Below are 22,187 nucleotides of genomic sequence, written 5' to 3'. Positions count from 1 at the left end.
TTTTTTCATCTGTTATCACAGGAATTAAAAGTGCCACATTTCTGAGAAAGCACGATTAGGCTTTACCAATGATCTCATCAATTTATTAATGAACGCAAATAATGAGGGTTAAGCAAAGTAAATCTCACTTTTTATGTAACACATATTTTTTTTACATGTAAAGTGTCAAACTTTTGACTTACCATCTTTTTCAAATTGAATCTTTGCACCTTTGTATTTCCAGAGGACGGTGGGGGGAGGTGAACTTATGACGTCACACACTATAACGGCATTGTCCCCTTCAGTGAACTCTTGAGGTGATGGGACATTTGTGAAGGTAATTTTTTCTGGGGGGAAAAGCAGCAGTCCAGCAATGACTTCAATTTATCATGCAAGGCTTCATTTTGTATTGTTGTAGTCTACAGCAAGGAACCCAGTCATTATCTAAAATAAAGTCTCCTCAGAAACACCTATTGGAAATATAATTAGCATTTTTGCTAACATATCTGAAATATGTTGTGACTTGTATTTTAATGTGTCATAAAATATACAGTGCATTTAATGTCAATCACGCAAAACACATTTGGTTTGGTATGGGAGCTCAGGTTTATTTGTATAGTGCATTTTCTACATGCATTTCAGTAGATTTACACAACTGACTACAGTAGATTTACACAACTGATGCAATTTTTCTTTTTTTCCCTTTCACAACAAATTTAATTTTGACCCAATGCAACTTATCGTCAAGTGCAATTCATATTCTGGAAAACACAATGAGCAGAAGCATAAGTGGAGATTTAAATTGTTGATTGGTGCTAGAGAGATTGAGATGGAGACCTCACATTTGGCACAAGGAATGTTTAGACCCTTTCCAACTAGTGTGCCAAACTTCGTAAGTTTTTGCCAAATGATACATAGAAAACTTTAATTTAAATTTGACATCACAATTTTAATATTGCAGTTCTACTATATATATTCTGCCAACACAGATGAATAAAACAAGTCATATCTTACGGTATATCTTCAGATTGACGGTGGCTTCAGCCTCCCGATCACCACTGCTGGCAACACATTTGTATGTGCCGGCATGGTCAACCTTTGCGTTATAGATGGTTAGAGTGGCAGACGTCTCGTCGTTGCGAATCACGCTGGTATCCGGTCTGCCAGGCTCTATTTTCTCACCAGTTGGAGCGAACCAGTCGATTTCCTTGGCCCCACCGATAACTGGAACCAAACCAAATGAACATATCAGCTGATCTTATGTATTATTCATTACATTTGTCATCAAATAAATCATTCCGTTCAAATTAAGCTTGTGTAAACATCCACAAAGCAGAGATGAATCAATCAAAAGCGAATCAGGTCTGACGTGATTGAATTGTAAACTTGAATTAGTTGGGATTAGGTGTCGCTGACACAACAGCTGTCAAAAGGTACAACCTAAAACTTCAACCGATTCTCTGGTTACCAGTCTATTACCCAAATCAGTGGACCGTAGGACACAGCACTGGTGAAGACTCGAGTGTTCAGACCAATTATCAGAGCCGCTGTTCCACGCCTTTGGGTCTTCAAATGAATCCCAGGAGAGTGGAACCAAGAAAAACGTTTTTCAAAGAGAGATATAGGCACACAAAAGGTTTAACGTATTCCTCTTGTAAGCCTTATTCACATGGGACTCATTTACAGAGTTCTCGTTGATATTTGCTGACATAGAACACCATCAGCGACATTAAAGTTGAATTCACACTAGTGTACCATTTCAGCAAATTAATCATCTAGAAGATTACTGCTTTTTTAAGTTACAAAACATGAAAAACCTGACCTTTTAGGACCAGCAATCAGGTCACTAAAACTGTTTACCAGATTTTTAGAAGGTAACATTGAAAAGATTCATAAAGAAGGGGACACACATTTTTAAATACAGACAATAATCGACCAAAGGGTTTTTCTTCCAAATATGATGATCACCTTTTATAAAATATAAAAGACAAATACATATTGCAATAAAGTCCCTATTTCTACTATGTGAGAAAAGTAGTAAATGTGAGGTAAAAACAATATATTTGCAAAATTAAATAATTGTTTTTTTATTGTCATAGCCAAAACGAATAAAAACTTGAAACTATTTATTTAGTACTAAGTTGGTTTTTCCAACCCACTATCAGTTAGATGCATATATCTTTTAAAAGAACATTATTTCGATTTCAATTCTCACAATAAACGTTGTTCCAAAGCAGTTTTACAAATAAAATTGGCTTAAAAAAAACCCAGTGAACAAAATAAAGGCAGCTGAGGCCAAGACGCATACTTTCAAAACAGTTTGTATTTGTACTCTCTGTCTCTCTCAAACAAGAGTTTTACTGTTTTACTGTTTTTTGATCAAATTCTGCTCTAAACTAGATTTCCTTTCCTGAAGGAAACAATTGCTCATAAAGCAGAAAATGAGCAGTGTTAATGTTTGTGGTTAAATGACAGCAGGAGAAAAAGATTGACAGTAATATGCAATACAGACGGATAAACAGACGCATTACAATTTGGTAGGCAAAGAACCCAATGACATCAATGTCAATTGATTTTAAATGCCAGATATATTATCAACACAAAACCATGTCGGAACCAGATGCAACCTGGTCAGCTGGCACTCTGTTTCCATTTCTATGGCATCACACCAAAAAGCCTCGCCCACACTGGGAACTAACTAGAAAGGAATCCCACTCCTTGCTTACAAAATCCAAGAATAAATGAAATAAATAAGCTTGAAATTCTCTACAAAATAAATCCCTGCAGTAAGCTGCGGTTACCTGCAGAAAAGCACTGTAATGAGGACCAGAAGGTATCTGGTCAATACGAAAACTTACCTTCACACAAAAAGAATCGAGACTCTCCAACACTGATCTCGCCCTGCGCAGGTGTAATATCGACCTGCAGAGAAACTGTAGAGAGAGAAAAGTATTAAGATTAAAAGAACACATCAAACATACCTGCTATAATAGAGCTAAAGTTAGTCCAAAAATCACACAGTTCGAAAAGTTCCTCAGTTGGGAGTTGTTTCTCCACATGCATAATTCAGCTGCCTCTGAGAGCACTTTCCATTAATTCCACACAAGCGGCACATCTCTCCTCTTTTACAGCTGCACGAGTAACTATGGAAACCCCTCTGACACAAGCTCTTCAGATAAACAACGTCGCGTCATTTTGATCCGACTAAACGAGAGGCGACAACAGAGAGTGAACTTAACAAGCTCATTGTCAACTCGGCCATTTCACCCCCTTAAGAGTTTCGCAGATTCATTTATTGCCACCGCATCTGACGGCGACATCAGCCATTCAGCACTATGTCACAAATGCATCCCATTATGCTGAGATTCATTTCTGAGAAACTCTCCTCTTTACTCATTCTAAGATAAGCCAGAAAGGCCGTTTGGTTTTAAAAACAATACTTCTATCTAAAGTATTTTGCTCACGGAAACTCTAGGAATGGAAATAGTAAAACAGATCAATATGTTTCAATTGAGGAAACAACTCGGAGCTTGGGCGTTAACTTGACTGTGGCTCATTTCTCATTCATATGTTGGAGCACAGGGGATGTTGGGAAAATGAGTAAAGACAAAGAAAGCAGACTGAAGACAAAATTGATCCTCTCACAGATGGTGGCCTTTAGTCTTCTGGGTAATTTAATAAATGGACAAAGCCGGATGAGGGTAAACCTCAATTAAATCAGCATATTCAATCAATACAACCAGATGTTTGTTGTTCTTAGTTGAAGGGCCATTTATTTCATGTGTCTTCACACATTTATAATCTTTTTGTATAGACAAAAGAATAACTTTAAATCAGTCAACTTTGGGAGTGACATAAAAAGGCTAGACTTCTGCTGAGGACAGGACTTTAAATGAATTAGCCTCTTATTAGCAAGGCATGCTGGGAGATGCATGGTGACACTGGAGCCATGTGTGCAATGGCCACAGACCTCTAATCTCGGAATTCCCAGCTTGAATCTGCTTTTAAGAATTACAAGAACAATGCTGCCTACAGTAAACGCTTTTGTTCAAGGTAAAGACAGATTTGGCTTCTACACTTTGACCAGGAGTATTTTACTGAAAGAAAATATGAGGTGGAATCAAGTTATGCTTGAAGCAGATCTTCTGGGAACATGCTTCATAATTGAACTCTGAAAACCTTTAGAACTGAAAACTTCATCCCCAGTGGAAAAATATATCTTCTTATAATAAAGCTGCACAGAACGTCTGCAACTATTTAAGTCAGATGAATACATTAACAAATTTAAAAATGCCCACATTTACATGTCAACTCAAGTCTGATCAGAAAATGGCCAGTTGGAATGAGATCTTGAGGATAAAAGAAGCTGTTCTTGGCTGTGTAGCACCTACAACTCTGTATATCTTTATGAGGGATCCCAAATAGAAACTGGCAGATCCTGATAACAAATCAGAAATATATTACAACTGCTATAAGCAGCTGCCCATGTGAGCACAAAGATTTACATTTCGTTTTACATATAAAGGAGGAGTTTACATAGGGGGCTTAAATGAAATTCAGAAAGAAAAAAAAACACTGACACAGAAGTGATTTTTTCATTCTATGACAGTTTTCAAGCTCAACTGCTCTTTAAGAACCGCTTGAAAGTCTGCATCTGTGGAACGGAGTAGTTCATAACTGGTATGAAAGCAATCCATTCTACTTTGTGGAAGTGAGCAGCTATTGATGGCATATAATGTGCCTGTTATAGTATTATAATGCATTCCTCATTGCTGCTGACCTCTGCTGAAATTGGATTACAGATCAATTGAACCAAGTTTGAAAACAGCCTCAGTCAAAGCAAAAGAATTTTCACAGCACACCTCCACCTCATTTCTCAAGGCTGTTTTGTGTTTCAAGTAAAAGTGCACTCAGAATTAAAATGCTGTCTTCATATACTCACCGTTGTGTCATTACATACAACTTTTTTTTCTTCTGTAGAACACAAATGTGAATGAATTTTAAGTACATAAAAAACCCAAAAATTGGTCTCTACAACTTGTGCATCCAATTCCAAGTCTTCTTAATATGAGAAATAGATTTACATTTATCATCATTCAAATCTTTTTACCAAATTGTCTACTCCATGAATCGATCTTCAGTTCAACTCACTGACTGAATCTGGTTAACAGCTTACTGGAAATTGAAATATTATCAATTATATGAATATCAACTGACATTTTAATCTTTTCATCACACCAATCTATAGTAAGATTTCAGTTAGCAAGTTTATGCTAGTTTTATGAGACTTTTATGGTGCTAAGGTTGAAATCAATGCCCATTCATTGTAAAAAGCTACCAGTGCACTTTAGAAAAATACCTTCTGTGTTGCACAGAAGAAAGAAACTTAGATGTTTGGAACGACATGAGTGTGAGTAAGTGACAGATATCTTTATCTGAGAAATCAATGGAAGTGTGGATGGTGTTTCATGCACTATTTTTCTCTGAGTCGTGAGTAAGTGCTTTTGCGATAACGGAGTTGTGTGTGTGTGATAGTGACTGAAGCTGGATGTGCTTTTTTTCCTCACAGACCCACCCAACCAGACACATAACATCTCACCTCATCTGTTTATCACATCCAAAATGACGCAAATGTAGAACATTTGAACATTGTTGACAGGAAATGGCCCTGCAGAACTGTCGCACTGAATCTTAAAAGTAAGAGATAAAGAGATCTGCAGGCATTTCTAAATCAGCATCTCTGCTGGAGACTGGGAATACCTGAATTTGTGATATTTTCTCCAACACAGCTGAACTGCATGTGCAACCAGCTGGGTTAACACTAGATGTCGATTTCAAATGAACTGCCTGCAGTCTGACGGTGGTATCATGGGTAGGTTATCATCCCTCAAGGGAGAGTTTCTTCATGAAAAACACCATGAGAAAAGTCTGGGTCACGGGGACCACATATGAAACTAACTGTTTACTAGCACTGTGTGGGAAAACAGAAGAACATAAGATTAAATGAAATTCTGGAGTGCTGTGACTGTTCAGAGATGATAAATCCATGCTGAAAGAACTTGTTGGAATCATTACGTCATTACAATTACTTGGTTACCTTAGTCAATATAAAAAATAGGACTATTTAGTGTTACAAAGGCTAATTTTTTTTTAGCTAGAAATTTAGTTTATTAATCATTCAGCAAGCATTCAAACATTCACTTGTATTCAGCAAGGATGGATTCAACTAATCAAAAGTAGGCTAAATGCTATTTTGAACATTTTATTCATCAAGAAATCCTGAAAAAAACATGTATCCACAAAAACATTAAAAAGCTATTTTCAACACTGACAATTAGAAATGTTTCTTGAGCACCAAATCAGCATATTAAAATGATTTTTTAAAGGATCATTTGACACTAAATGAACAAACTAAAACTTAAGTGTTGTCTTCACAGAAATCACTTTATTTAAAAAAACAATAGTTTACGTTAAGGGGAAGTCATGGCCTAATTTACTAATATGTAGGAATGCACGATCATGATTTTTCATGGCCGGTTCCGATATCAATTTTTTTATAAGCAAACTGGCTGAATCCAGTACCGATTCTGAATCCAAACACAATCAACATACATTCATTAAGATGTTTCTTAATCAGCATTCAGTATTTTAGTTTTTAAATTTGGTTTTAAATTCACAAAAGGTCTTTACCAGTGAGACGAAATAAAAGTATGCTATAGTGTATAAATACATTATTCCAAAATGTTAAAATCAAATAATGTTGGTGCGATTAAAAAAAGATGCAAAGCGTTTCATTCATCCAATTAAAAAGGGGTAATGATTCACATCTATATACTTTTACTTGAGCCAATGAAAAATAACTAACTATTGTCTCAAGTTAAAAAAATATAGATTTGAATCATTACTCTAAAAAAATTTCACTTGAATGAAGTGTGCTATTTTCAGTGTGCTACAGCAGGTGATTTTTAAATCCAATTAAGTCGATTAAATTTTAAGGTAAATTAAGAACTATCATCCTATACAGAACTGACATTTACTTCTGGCTTTTCAAACGTGTATGCAAGTTCTACTGTATAAAGCAGTTCTGTTTTGTAACAGTTTAGTCCGTTTCGTTTCTCATCCAACACGCGAGAAGTTGAGCTGTACATCCCTTCACTGTCTCTGCTTGTGCAGGGCTTGGACAGGTACAGTACGCTCGCGCAGCTTCAGTGCGCACAGGAAAGGCTCTTATTTGTGCGTCAGTACACCAGACTGTTCATTTCCTGCAATCTGTGCCTCAGACATGAAGCTCTGCTCTTCCAATGCCGAATGGCTCCCCGTGTCCTACGCACAGATTCTGAAATACTTCCACACAAATGACATAGCAAATTATAACAATGTAGTATGTGCACGTGGGTGCACTTCAGGAAAAATCAGACTAAAAAAAGACCAAAAACCGGCTGATTGCCGATCGCGTATTTCAAGCAAAAACTTTTTTTTAATGATTTATTTCCGGTTAACTGGTGCATCCCTACTAATATGTTTCCTCAGTTTACTAACACGTGTCCATGATTTACTAATTCATTCCTTCAATTTACTAACATTTGTGCATGATTTACTAATTTGTTCCCTATGTTCACTAACACGTGTCCACGATTTACTAATACGTTTCCTTAGTTTACTAACACATGTGCAAGATTTACTAATATGCCTCCTCCGTTTACTATCATGTGTGCACGATTTTCTAATACATTCCCTCAGTTTACTAACACGTGTACAATTTACTAATTTGTTCCCTTGGTTTACTAAATGGATGCACAATTTAGAATAGAATAGCCTTTTTTTTTTTTTTCCTTAGTACGATAAAACGTGAACAATTTAATTAATTCCTTTGGTTTACTAAAACGTGTGCAGTAATTAGTTTCCTGTTTATTAAACCATGCACAAGATTTACTAATTTGTCGGTTTGATTCAAGTAAATTATATCATCGATATAACAATTTGTCCCCTCGTTTTAAAGTCAATTTGAAGTAAAACTGAAAGTGAAGTGACGTGACGTGAGGTAAAGTATAGTGGCCCATACTTGGAATTTGTGTTCTGCTTTAAACCCATCCAAGTGCACACACAGTAACACGCAATCATGCACACGATTTACTAAAACATCCACATGATCTACGAATGCATTCCCTAGGTTTATTAAATCATGTGAAAGATTTACTAATTTGTTCATTCTTTTTAGTAAATCGTGCACAAAGAATAGTAATATGTGCCCTCGTTTTAAGTAAATCGTATGCACAAAATAATAATTTGTTCTACTTCCTGTCCGCATTCTTATAAACCAATGTACTGCAGATGCCTCTCATTAAGATTTTTGAGAATGTCTCTATAATTAATTCCCAAATAAATAACAAAAACAAACAAACAAACAAAAAACTATTAAAGTGTCTCTGTCCATAACATAACACAATAGCAGCAACAGGTTTATAAGAATGGCAGTGGAACAAATGATTATTTTTTGTGCATGATTCACTTAAAATGAGGGAATGAATCTTTCTGTATATACTTTCATAACATAGTATATACTTTCATAACATATACTTTAATTTTAAGTGTATACTATATACTTCTCACAACACATTATACACTTTCTTAAAAATAACAAATCTGTTTTTAATAAAATAAGAATTTAAACAAATCAGCCCAAAGTTAAAGTTTGGATAAAACAACATTTTAAAATCCTTATTTTGTGCGATCGTACAAAATTTAAACTTCTGCTCCACATGAAACTAAATATCTTCTAATTTAGCTGAGACTGCATAACATTACGCAACAGTCTCACTTTCTTGCCTTTGGAAACACGGCTGATTAGAACATAATCAGTGACTTCACTTGAGGGACGATGGGGTTTATTTTTAGTCAAGACAAAGTGGGGGAAGATTTACAATCTTTGCCTCAGACATTAATTGAAAATGACATGTTTAAAAAAAAAACTCTTCTTTTTGTAGCCTGATTAATTGTCCAATTCTGAAGCTCCAGCACTGCGTGAGAGAAAGACATCTCCGAGCTCACGTCTGATTTCTGCCGAACACAAATTGACATTGTTCAAATCCTAATGCGTTAATCATTTTAACAAGTTGTCTGAGATCGGAGTTCTGATTTCACCATAGTGTCTCCATGCTTCGGTGATAAATGCACACCAAAAAAAAAAAAAAAAAAATAGCAGGCAGAAAGAGCTCTAAAATGCATTCAGAAACCTTTTAATCAGAGACTGCACAAAAAGGCCATGATAAAAGTGATAATGGGGAGAGAGAGGACTCAATTATGAGGCTTTTTATTTGGTGCAGTGAATTCATCCGCTTTTATTTGCACTTCCACACTCAGTTTCAGCCTTTTGTGCCCAAGTAAACAAGGATAATTCAAACTGAGCCAATAAGAGGTAACATTTGCTCTGAACTAGATGCTCCTCGGGTCTCAGTAGGTGTTGTACCTTTTTCCACGAGTGCGAATCTTAAAAAACAGCTCACAACATTCTCTATGTGATGTGGCGCTGTTGCTTGGCAACATGACATCCCGTGTGTGTGCAGAGTATGTTAATGAGCTGAATGCCAGGGTGTCCAGTGATCCACTGGAGCAGAGCCGCGGGCTGTGTAACATATGTAATGTGAGCAAGAGACTATGACATTTCCGCGCACATCGCTGCCTCGAACTCTGCATAGTGTTGAATTATTTTCAAAGCTGTAGGGGCATTGTTTTACATAGTGGCATTTTAAGACGCAGCCAGATTCGGAGCCCCATGGGTACCATGCTGTTGTTTACACCCCGCTGTTCCTTTCACCTGGGTTGACTCATTTCTAGAAAAGCCAAAAACAACTTAAAAGTCATCTGAAAAGGTTAAAGAATGGTATTTGTTCTCAATGAACTCGACTGTGAAAGAAACAGGGCTGTTGGAGAACGAAACCAATCAGTTTGGTTCAACAGACCATTGGTCAGTTGTTTAATCCAGGGGTTTTCAGACTCTCTAGCGCCGAGGAGCTCTAAATATGATGAGCCTCCTGTGAGGGACTGCCTTTTGAAAACAGAAATAAAGCTATTTCATAGTGCTGGAGAAAAATAGCATGTAAAAATAATTGCTTCCGTTTTATCTTGTCACTTTAATAAAACAAGTACCACTACATGAACTTTAAAGTTCTTTAAAGAAAGAAACTTTTATTATTTATAAAAATAACAATCATAAAAAAATACTTTCCTGTTTATGCAGACTTTTCTGTTTTTAATATAATAAAATAGCAACAATTAATAAAGACAAGACAATAAATCCAGCAGAAATTCTGAATTCTGAATAAAAAGATGAATAACCATGTTTAAAACAACTATTACTTAAACAGATTTCATTCATATATTAAATGCATATTAACTATATGGCTGCAACTAAAGATAACTCGGTTACACTTTAGTTTAGGGACCAATTCTCAGTATTAACTACGACTTTTGCCTCAAATGTTATGGTTTCGACTAAGGAATCTAAAGTATGGTCATGCAGAAAAAGGCATTAATTTGTGCTTTATACATATTAATAAACAGCTAATATACTAGTAATGTGGATGCTAATAAGCATCTACAGTATTTAATAGTGAGAATTGGTCCCTATACTAAAGTGTTACTGATAACTTTTCTATTGATTAATCTATTGTTTTTTTTATTTTATAATTTATCCCTCAATTACTCAATGTTATGAATATTTTTCTTCATAAATTTAATCAATTGTTTTCTGATCTATTAATACTTTAGTTAACTTACTAAAACGCAATAACCATAGTTTCTGCCATTAATCTTTCAACATTTTATTCGAACATGTTCTCATAAAATAATTACTTTATAAATAAATAATTTCCAACATAATAAAACAAGTGCCAAGAATTAAAAAGCCATTTATCAGTAATAAAAAAGGTTGAACATAGATTCAGCCCAACAATGACTAGTGTCGACTGTAATCAAGAAGGTGTTATTTCAGGTTAATATCAGTGTTTAAAAAATGAATAAAAAAGAATGAATAAAAATGTAATAACTTCATCTTCTTTTATCTTTATGGCTGACCTCACCAAGGCCACTTACGTTTAATCAACAGATGTTGGCGAAGTTTCCTTTTCATGATCCAATAAATTCCTTAAGGATACAATAAATCCCTGCACATTTTTTTCTCATTCTAAATCATGATTCACTCGACAAGTGTCATATTAAATCAAATGGCTTACTAATGCCATTTCATGTTAACATCATAAGAGATTTGCTGAAAATCCTTCTGCAAACAAATCATAGCATTGTGAACAAACTCCTCGCATAAAACTGGGCGGTCTGTCAATTTGCGACTCTTGCTGGGTAAAACATCAAGCAGCACAGAGTTTTCCTTACACTGTGTGGATGAGGCTCGCCACATAATTAAGCTGATTTCAGTCACATCATCACTTGGTTTGAAGCATTGGCGCGACAAGCTAATTCTGTACAACAAGCTCTACAATTTTTACCGCTATAATGGTTTCAATTGTCGACCTGCTGTTGCTGCTATTTTTGTCGGAGCTACTGTACATGTAAGACACCTGTCACGCTGCACAGACTCATGGGCCAGCTTAAGCAGATTACCGCTGTGTATTTACAGTCGGCAATGCACCCAGAGAGATGCCACTGTGTGGAGAATATGATGAGCTACTTATCCGCAGCCCTGGGGCGGGAGTAACCCTTTCACAAACGAGGAAGCCATCTTCAATCTGCTGAGCTACGGGTATTGCAAGCTTGAGTCTTTTTTAATGAGTTCAAATAATACACAAACTTCACACACTGGCTGTGCAAAAACAGCATGCGATAAATCCAGTGAGTGACGTTATGTAATATGGTCAGTTGCTCGCATATGGGGGACAATCTGGGGTGAACAAACAGGCTGCGAGCGGTTGCTAAGTCAGGTTTGCATTTGCTTGCTGATCATGCCACAACCACAGTGATCGTCCCTGCTACCCGTTGCTATGGAAACCAACCCCCCTCCTCAACCTACCCCAATCTCTCCCTGCTCGTAAAATCCATGTGAATAGGATGCAATAGACCACCACTGGAAAAGCTCACCATGAGCTGAGGAGAATAACATACATTTAGCCAAAGACTACTCTCCCTTTTAGACAATATTTTGGCTCAGATTGAAATTTATTCTGAACAATAAATTAATAAAATATAATAATACAATCAAATAATGTATAAAATAAAACAATAACTAATTTGTATTTTATGAAATAATAATGTCTTGTTGAAATCTAGTGAGAGTATTATTTTATTTTACATATTGCTAAATTTAGCTCTACCCACATCTTGGCATTATATAATAAAAGTGCATCTGAAGTACAGACTGTTCAGCACTTAGTACAAACTTCAGCACTATTACAAAGCAGACAAAAATGTTGCCCACTTCAAATAGCCACTGCCTACTCTAGAACGTCTTTTTATAAATCTGAAACATCATATTTTGTTTCAATGAATTAATTTTTATGTCATTTTTATACGAGATGGGCGATAAGTAATATCATAACACGTTTTTGTTGTTGTTGTTTTTTTTCATGAAGGAAGATGATCCATGATCTTGCCACAATTGTTTCGGTGTTGTTTTTCTGCAAATTAATAAAAACTAGCAGGCCTTACAACTAATATAAGTAAATATTTCTCATGCTTACTGATGACAAGCAAACAGTCAGAACAAACAATTGGTAAGCAATATAACAAATAAATACAACAGATACAAATAAAGTAAACAAATTAAGTGCTTTACATTTTTCAGGCAAGTCTAACAGTAGCATCCAGGTAAGAAAATTGAATAAAGTACTCAAATATAAAATACAACATTTTATGAATGAAATATACACTGATTTTTATTAAAGCTACAAAAAAATATTAGGTCAAGAGCAGTGAGTGACTTTTTATTTTGTCGTTTAAACACACAACAGTGGGTTTATTAGGCTGCTGTCACTTTAAGACTTAATGCAAGATACAACATACTAGGGCTGCTCCGATCAGGATCTTTGAGGCTGATCACTTATCCCCGATCACAGAAAGCAGTATCTGCCAATACTGATCATTGATAAAGGCTTATTTTTAGCATTTATAAATATATACTCCAAGTGTCTCTTGTGAGAGAGGAAGCAGCACAGACTGTGCTTTCACAGAAGAGTCCACTACTGATCCTTAGCTATTTACCACAACGGCACAAACACAACATTTATCCATTATTTTGATTTCAAATACAAACATTGTCACTGAAAATGCCTTTTCAGCATTGCCTTTTATTTTGCATTTACTTCTACATTTATATATTAATTTGCTCAAGCAAGTGGCAAAACATTTAGTTTTCAACTAGTTTTCTTACTAGGGCTGTGCGATATGGTGAAAATATCTAATTGTGATTTTTTTGACAGATATTGCAATTGCGATTTGATAAGCGATTTTAAATTCATTTGCAAAGTCAAGCATCAGCTTAATATTGTCAATAATGTGCAGCACAGTATCATTACCCTGCTGAAAAATTCCTTTTTGCTTTTAGCATTATTCCAATAGGAATTACTGTTGTTCTATTTATTGCCATCTGCCAGGTTATATCCCACCATTAGAATCTGTCAAAAAGACACCATTATAGTTTACATTAAAACCAATACAATTCTCATTAGAACTCTGAAATCCATTCAATTGTGAATTGGGAGGGGTTCTATATATTTTAAATATTTTTTTTTTTTTCAGCAGACAAGATTATAACGGTATAACTACTTTTACAGAATTAACTTAATTACTGTATTTCGCTGGAAATATTTGTTTATTTTATTTTCATAAATAAAGAACTATTTCTTTAGTCAATTATTCAATTATTAAATATGTTACACTGTATTTGGGTTTTTAAGAACAAGTGGAAATGTGCTGAATGTTTAATTTCATTCAAGTTAAATTAGCAAGCAGTTAGACTGAATTTACATTCATTTTAAACGCATGGCCAGGAGCGAGCTGACGAAGGTTGCGCACGTGCGTCGAGCCTCATCCATACTATACTGCCAGATGTGCTTGTGGAGATTTGCATTGCAGGGCCGCGCGAATATAACGAGCGTTATGAAAAAGGGTGCGTGAGTTCGACAAGTGTGCATGGCTTGTCCGTGACACAGTATTCGCGCCGCGTGGGGAAGAGAGGAGCGAGTATGACAAAGCATTCAGACAGGCTGTTTGTGCGCTCTTCTGAATTGGCAATAGCGAACACGCAATAAGAGATGATGAATTGTGATGCAGCTCTTGCAAAATACCTTTTTTGTTAGTTGTCTGTCATTTCAGAGCTTACGTTACATAACGTTTTTCTTTAGTCTTAATTTTGACAGAGTAATTTCACGTCCACATCGCAGGCTTTTGCGATTAGAAAATCACAATGTCTCAAATTGCGATTTCGATTCGATTTCGATTAATCGCACAGCCCTATTTCTTACGTTATCAAACTTACCATTGACAGAAATAGTCAGCTCTACTGCTTTTCCTTTTTTTTATTATTACAAACAATCCTGGCGTTCGTAAAGAACTTTGTTTTTCTTCCTCCATGAGTGCCATCATTTTGCCTTGTTTATCTAAAAGTGCTCTTTCCCTTTAAACCTAGCCAAAAAGACATGTGTGTCCACTCTTTCTCGGATCGCATACACAGAAAGCTGCTTGTCAGTATGTGGTTACCAGATTCAGTTCTCTTTCGCGGCTTATTGTGCTTTTAATAACTCTTTTAAATATCAACTATGTCACACTCTTTACTTTCTCATTTATCCGTATTTCTTTATCGCTCAGCTCTAACATGTTAAACTGATGGTTCACCCAAAAATGAAAATTCTGTCATTGCAGTTTTTTTATTTGCTTTGGCACAATTTTCACAAGTAATTGGTAAATTTTCAAAACACTTAGTACTAATATCAAAACACATCATCAAAAGAGCACTTTTAACAAACATTTCAGCATATTTTCAGTTGTGTCAGTACCATACACACAATCGCAACATATCATTTTCACTATACACAAAATAACTGTTTCATCTTTATAAATGCTTAATTCGCAGTAACTGGCTTTCATAAAGCTATAACTATCAAACTTTTAATTTGCATGATTTCTCAATAAGTTTAATACATTTGTCTATTATTTAATATAACTCAACTCATCATGAATTATTTGGTGCATCTATAGATATAGATTCAATAGATATATAATTTCTATAGAACTGCAATTTAGGGATTAGAGATCTACCGATATGGCTTTTTCTATAGCCGATGCCGATGTTTAGAGGTCAGGGTCAGCCGATGGCCGATATGTGCTGCCGATTTTTAGGGCCGATATCTTGGAGTTTTCCCCTTGATTTGCATGCTAAAATGTCACACTAATTATAAGTGGATGCACAACACATTTTTTCTAAACCTATCATAATTTATTGAGCACTGACTTGAACCATCTCTTCATTCATCTTAATTTAGTGCACTGCACTGTATTAAAATAAAAAAAAATGTATCCAAAGTTAACCAAACAAATTAATAAACTGACCAAGTATTAAATATATAAAACAGGTAATACATATATATGTGTGTGTGTCAATCATTTACATAAAAGTTTTAGAGCATTTACATTTATCAAGTAGAATTTTTCAAGTTTGTTGGAACATAAATGTAAACTTAAATATACATTTAAATAAATACAATTTTAGAAATAAAAATAAATTAAACTGAAAAATATAAAAAAATAAATATATAAAAAATAAATAACAGTAGTGATGCAAAGACACTAGCAACCAGCAACATTTGTGTTTGTTATAAATGACACAGACACACACATTGCGAATATGGAAACATTTGGATATGTGCAGAACGAGACGTGAGCAATAACCTCCAAATAAATCTAGTCAAACCCGCGCTCGCTCGTCCTCGTCTGGACTTAGTGCACATGGCATAATATCTTCTTTTTAACATAATAATAAGGACTTCTCATCTCCCAGTCTGCTGTGATGAAGTGAGCAGTTATCGTCACAGAGCTCTCCGTCCCCCTGGACGTCCACCCGTCTGTCGTCAGCGCAACAGAGGATGCTCGGGATAGTTCATCCACAACCTTTTTCTTCTCCTGTTCATAAAGATCTGGCACAATCTTTTCACTCTAACCTCTTTCCTTCATCATTATATCTGACAGGGAAGCCAAAATGTGCGGGGCGTTCAAGCTCCTCCGCTCGGCATTATCACTGAGTGTGGACTGAACATGCGCAACTTTTTTTTTTTTTTTTTCATAAATCAATCCGCGGGTCACGCGTATGCCGAACTGAAGATATTGATCGGAACGGATCACGGATCAATGATGATCTGTTGCACCACTACTATAGTGTCATTTGAAAACATTGCAGTTGCGTTTCAAAATACAACAACGAGCACCACGAAACCATTTAAAGAGGCGCATTCAGCGGTCTCCTTGACAGAAAACATTCAGCAAAGTAAAATGATCTCAAACGTATGGCGCGCTCTCTTCATTTTATCAAACGATCATAATCACATTTATTCATTTTACAGTCCTGCTACTAGCATTTTATTGATACTAAAACCCCTTTAATTCAGGTGAGAAAGCTTTTTTTTTTATGGCTTTTGCACATAATAATAATACCACTGCAGACGCTTTTATTTTAATTTAAACGACGATCGATCATGGAAATTATCAAATATTGACATCCCTAAATACAAATGAGTTGGATGGAAAACTGGTTATTGTCTGCATCAAACCATGCTTCCGAACACATGTGATTCACCATTCTGGGCAGCTCCAGGACAGCTGTCTCTCAGAGCGCGGTGCTGTCTGTGAGCGGGGCGGAGTAACGGAGCCCTCAATCACGCTGCAGTGTTTGTAAGAGCTGACAACTTCTCCACTCCATTTACAGAGTGAAATTCTCTGACTACCTTTATCTCGCAGGTCTGTTGTTGAATCTTCCAAAAGTTTTGGCTCGGGGTGCTTCACATGCAGTGGCTGCAGCAGCACTTTCCACCGCGCCAATAACACGGGGCTGCCCGCCGACGTGCCTGACTTTAAATCGGCGCTACTAAACACGGATATCGGTCGATGCCGATATATTAAAAAATGACAAATATCGGCCCGATATATCGGCCGAGCGAAATATATGGTTGACCTCTATTAGGGATAACCAAATGCAATTAATTATTTTTTTGATAACCACTATTTTGTAAGTGTGTGTGCATGTGTGGTTCAGGTAAACCCTATTTTATGGGTACAAAATGTCCCTACAAAGATGACGATATCTGAAATGATTGTCCTTTTTTGGGTCCAATAATTGTTTTTTTTCTCGTAAGGGTAGGTTTAGGAATACGGTTAGTGTAGGGGAGACAGCATAAAACCCATTATGATAAAAAAAAAAAAAAAAAAACTGTGTGTGTGTGTGTACCTACTTACTGTAACCATATTTTGGGGACAAATTGGTATCCAGAAGTAAGCAAAACTTGACAAAATCACCTAAAACCTCCCTTTGAGGACATCCTCATTTGTAAAACAGTGTGTTTTGCTATTTTTGAACATACAGCAGGACACTAGAGAAATATACTGATCAGAGATCTATCAGAAGAAAGGAGACAGATGGCATAAAATACAGCATTTTACATTACATTATGCCATGTGATACTGTATATAGAGGCATTACCATGGTAAAGACTGCCCATTATTATAACTCACCCTTCATCTGAAAAATTCAGCTAGAATATAGATTCAGTCATATTGAACAGTGAGGACATTTACTGCATTGACAGTTAACTCTGTTCTAGCACAAAATCGTATGGTCATGTCATACCTTCAGTTTATGTGAGAAATGCAAGTTAGGTAATGTAAGTGTATTTTCTAACATGACAGTTATTGCCTGTATAATTGTAATTATTTCAACAAAAAAGGTGATTTGAAACCTGAATCTTGCATTGTTTGCTCATGAATGAACTGACCGTTGTGTTTTGGTTATTAAACCAAATGTTCTCAATACATTTCACAATGATCTTGTGTTTTGAAACAATGATTATGTGGAATGGAAATATGCGCAACTACAATGAAATCATGATTTTCAGGTTTTGAAATAATGACTAGCCGTGTTAGAATTGTGATCGGTTTAAAGTTTTGAAAATGTACACCTTATTTGTGAAAATAGTACAGGATCAATAAAAAAATTAATAAAAAAAAAAGAAAAACCTTTAATTACTTGCCCTCATGTCGTTCCAAACCTGTAAGAACTTCATCTTCAGAACACAAATTGAGATATTTTTTATGTAATTTGAGAGCTTTGCATACAGTAGTGGTGTGCGAGAAGATGAACAGTTTGGTTATGGACGAAAAAAAATTCTTGACAATCTGCTTTTGAAGAAATATATTAGTATCATGCTACCGCACACATTCTACCAGCTGCAGTTCTGGTGCCTCCGTCTCAAGATACTGTACAATGCGAAATGCATTCACTCCAGTGTTAACAACGGTAGAGTTACTCTCACAGGATACTGCACTTAGTCGCAATCACAAAAGTACATTATTTGCATTTGCTTTAAAGCCTTGTTGGTCAAATGTTTCATTCACACACTGTTCTGATGTGTTCTTTTTATAAACACCTACACCCGAATTGCGCACACTAAAAACCCTGTCAAACAGCACATGATTACTGAACTAAGTCATCTTTTACACTAATACTGTCAAAACACACAAGGTTTACATGATACAATACATTACTCAATTGTAATAACAGTTCACAATAGGGCTGGGCGATATGGAGCAAAAAATATATCTCGATATATTTTGCTATATCTCGATATACGATATATATCTCGATATCTTTACAGGAAAAATAACACCCAAAAAACTACTGCAAAAACAAATATGGCAAATATTACATGTTAAGGGGCCTATGAAACATTTTATTTTTTTCTTCACCATATGTTTTATTGTTACCTAATTCTGTGTTTTAGCATGTGCAATTATTTAAATGCATAAAAACAACTTAATAAGTTAAAAACAATTCTTAAAATAGCCTTATGTGAAATGTTTTTTTCCCTTCAGAAATTCTGTGTATTTACATTTTTCTGATTATCAAATGAAGGCATAAAACATTCATTTAATTTATTTTTTAATTATTTAAAATTAAGCAAACTTTATTTTTTGGTAAACAAAGGGGATTTACTATTAAAAATAAAACATGGGAGAAATGCTGTGTGATTATTTCTTATAAAATTATGTTCGTTTCATTTTAATAGTAGTAGTAGTGGGCTATCTACATTCTGCTGTACAATAGTAATAGATTTCTGTCAAATACTTTTATTTTGACGGGTTTACCTTTACAGTTCTGTGTATGTGATACCACAGTCTATGATGTGATATGAGCTAGTCTTACTCAAATCAAACGGTCAGATGCTCATGAAGTGACTCTCAGTGCAGTTCTGGAGATGTTCCTCATGTGTTCACGTCTTTATTTAGAGAGAGGAAAGACAATGAAATCAGCGCGAGCGTTATGCGAGCTTCCGTGTTTAATGAATGAAGACGCGCTTCTGCTCCATTCGTTGACACAGACACGCAGAACATGCAGGAATCATATTTAAATAGACTTTTCCGGGTTAATATTTGCAGATATTAGTCCATTTCGCGATTTGATGTAAGTGCATGACCGACTTTTGATTAATTCATTTAAAATTTGACCAATTCCGTGACATTCCGCGTTAAACTGTAAATTCCATTTTTATGACTGGATTCCGCGATTCCGTCCGCGTTTCATTGGGCCCTACAGTAGACATCTGCCTGCCGTTCGCCCTACGCCTTAAAACTGAAGTATCTCCATATAATGGAGCCAGTTGTCTTTTTTTTTTTTTTTTGACTAGTTCTCTACACGCGAGGTGAGAGGGGACAAAAGCAAGGAGGCGGGGGGCGAGCGAGCGGGGGCGAGCACAGCACAGGGAAGGCAAACAAGCAAAGTGGCGGAATCAGAATATAAACAATATATCGATATATACGATATGTCAAAATCCATATCGTGTTTAAAAAATATCTCGATATATTTTAAATATCGAGATATCGCCCACCCCTAGTTCACAATATCAGCGTTTTTATATTTTTGATCAAATAAAAGCAGCCTTAGTAAGCCTAAGACACTTCTTTCCTACAGAACCCAAACTTTTTAACAGAAATCTATATACTGAAGAGTGCTGAAGACTGGAATATTTAAAATCCTGAAAAAAATTATGTCTAGTTAAACTCTTCATGTTATTGCACCGAGTACTTATTGCCTTAGCAAATATTGCAAATTAATTTATCTTAGCGTTAGCAATTATAAAACATAAATCACAGTCATTATCAAAGGCCTAATGTCTAATCACAACAGCACACTTCAAACGTTTGAAGAAATATGCTTTCCCCAGCCTGTTTAAAATGATCAGTGAGTCAGCGCGCAGAGGCAGTGCGGATCTGAGAGTTACTCCAGGCAGATGAGATCTGACCATATTCAGGCAATTTGCGCTGAGTGCCCATCAACATCTGCGCATAACTTTACAGAAGCTCTCCAATGCAGCGGAGGCCAGAGGATAATTCCCTCTCCCTTCCCATAATGAGACTTTATTTAAGTGGCAGACTAAAGTGAGTAGAGAAGGCAGATATTGGGAGGCACTTAAAAAGGCTGGATAACGGTCTCAAACCCCTCCTCCGTCCTCTTCAATCGCAGCTGCTGCCTGTGAAGGCAGGACTGTTTGCGGAAAAATTCAAGGGGCTCATGTTGCATTCTGGTAACAAGAGGAAAACATCAGCCATTGAAAGACTAGGCTTAGGCCCAATAATTTGACAGAGCCTCTGGAGCACGATGCTATTATGATGCTAACATTCACCTATAGCAATTCCTATGTGATGTTGTTTGCTACAGTATTTTAGAATTGCTGTTGGCATTTATATTTTTGGTTGAAAATAAAATAAGTAATCCATACAGATCAACAAATCATAAATTTTGCCTTTCATTCTGTCTATGAGTTTGGTTCCAAAATGCTCTAAATCCATTTTGATCAATTAAAGTAAAAATGTGTTTTCTTTACCAAGGAAGTGGCAAGATGATTTTTTATATATAATAACATTTGAAATTTGAATCCAGATTTCGATTTTCAAAGATTTATAATAAAAACGGATTATTTTTCCCCAAAATGCAATAAATCCATTAAATCAATATAAAAAGTAAAAAAAAAGATATGTAATATAGTATAAAAGATTCTTTTTCATAGAATCTACTATTTCAAAGTAAGTTGATCTATATGACAGCCTCTGAACTTGGACAATACTAATTTTATTAATAGCTTGTGTTTCCTCCCAACTGCAGAAACCAACACAGGTTCATCAATGCTGTCAAAATTAATACTTTTTTAGGGCTGCACAATAAATTACATGCGATTGTCATGAGCATCTCATCAGCAAAGGTGGTTCTGTGATCAGTAGTAAATCTCCATCACTGCTTTTAGATGGACAAGCATTTAATACACAGGTTGACTCATCCAATCATCAGTACACAAGGTGATTCATCTGCGATTATCAACAATGTGTAGAATGGTGCACTGTGATTGGTTGAGTGAATGTATCGCATTCTGCAGAGAAGTGAGACTGGCCTTTGTCATGTTTTGGAAAGAAAGGGGGAAAACATGACAGAATAACATGGTGGATAATATATATATATATATATATATATATATATATATATATAAATAATAATAAATAAATAAATTGACTCCAATACTGACCAGATACAACACTGATTTTGACATTTATCGTGTTTTGGAACGAGACTATTCAAATATAGTTAAGCAAATTAGTGAAAATTAGTAATTAAATCCACATATATGGATAAAACAACATTAATAACTTTGCTTTTTTATGTTTCTATCAGATTACCTTCCACTGTCATTTTAGTATTTGCCATACTGGACAGAAAGAGTGTTTCTGCATTGATTTCGAATAGAATAGAAATTTACATTTGATAAATTATTGTAAAATCAAATGCGTTAAAACAACTTCTATAAATTGTACCCGCAATTATTTGCTATCAAACATAATTGTATTTATTAAAATATAAATCTAAAATATATAAAAAAAATAACCTTGCCTTTTTTTAAACATTCATTTTACTTCCATTTTCATGTTAGCTTTTAGCTTTAGCTTTTTTG

At 35.4% G+C, this 22,187-nt stretch overlaps 1 protein-coding gene across 20 annotated transcripts in view; it reads right to left on the bottom strand.

The window, feature by feature from the left end:
• ncam1b (neural cell adhesion molecule 1b) overlaps positions 1-22,187 on the bottom strand; it is a 108,150-nt gene that overhangs the window by 47,951 nt on the left and 38,012 nt on the right. For all 20 annotated transcript variants that reach the window (XM_052576009.1, XM_052576011.1, XM_052576014.1 and 17 more), the window contains exons 2-4: positions 2,838-2,912; positions 994-1,203; positions 183-326 (exon numbers count right to left, since the gene is read on the bottom strand). In XM_052576009.1, the coding sequence (XP_052431969.1) occupies positions 183-326; positions 994-1,203; positions 2,838-2,912 (429 nt within the window). The remainder of the gene's footprint in view (positions 1-182; positions 327-993; positions 1,204-2,837; positions 2,913-22,187) is intronic.

Source organism: Carassius gibelio, chromosome B15, assembly GCF_023724105.1.
Source record: "Carassius gibelio isolate Cgi1373 ecotype wild population from Czech Republic chromosome B15, carGib1.2-hapl.c, whole genome shotgun sequence".
Taxonomy (NCBI): Eukaryota; Metazoa; Chordata; class Actinopteri; order Cypriniformes; family Cyprinidae; genus Carassius; species Carassius gibelio.
This window is presented reverse-complemented; position numbering and strand designations above follow the sequence as displayed.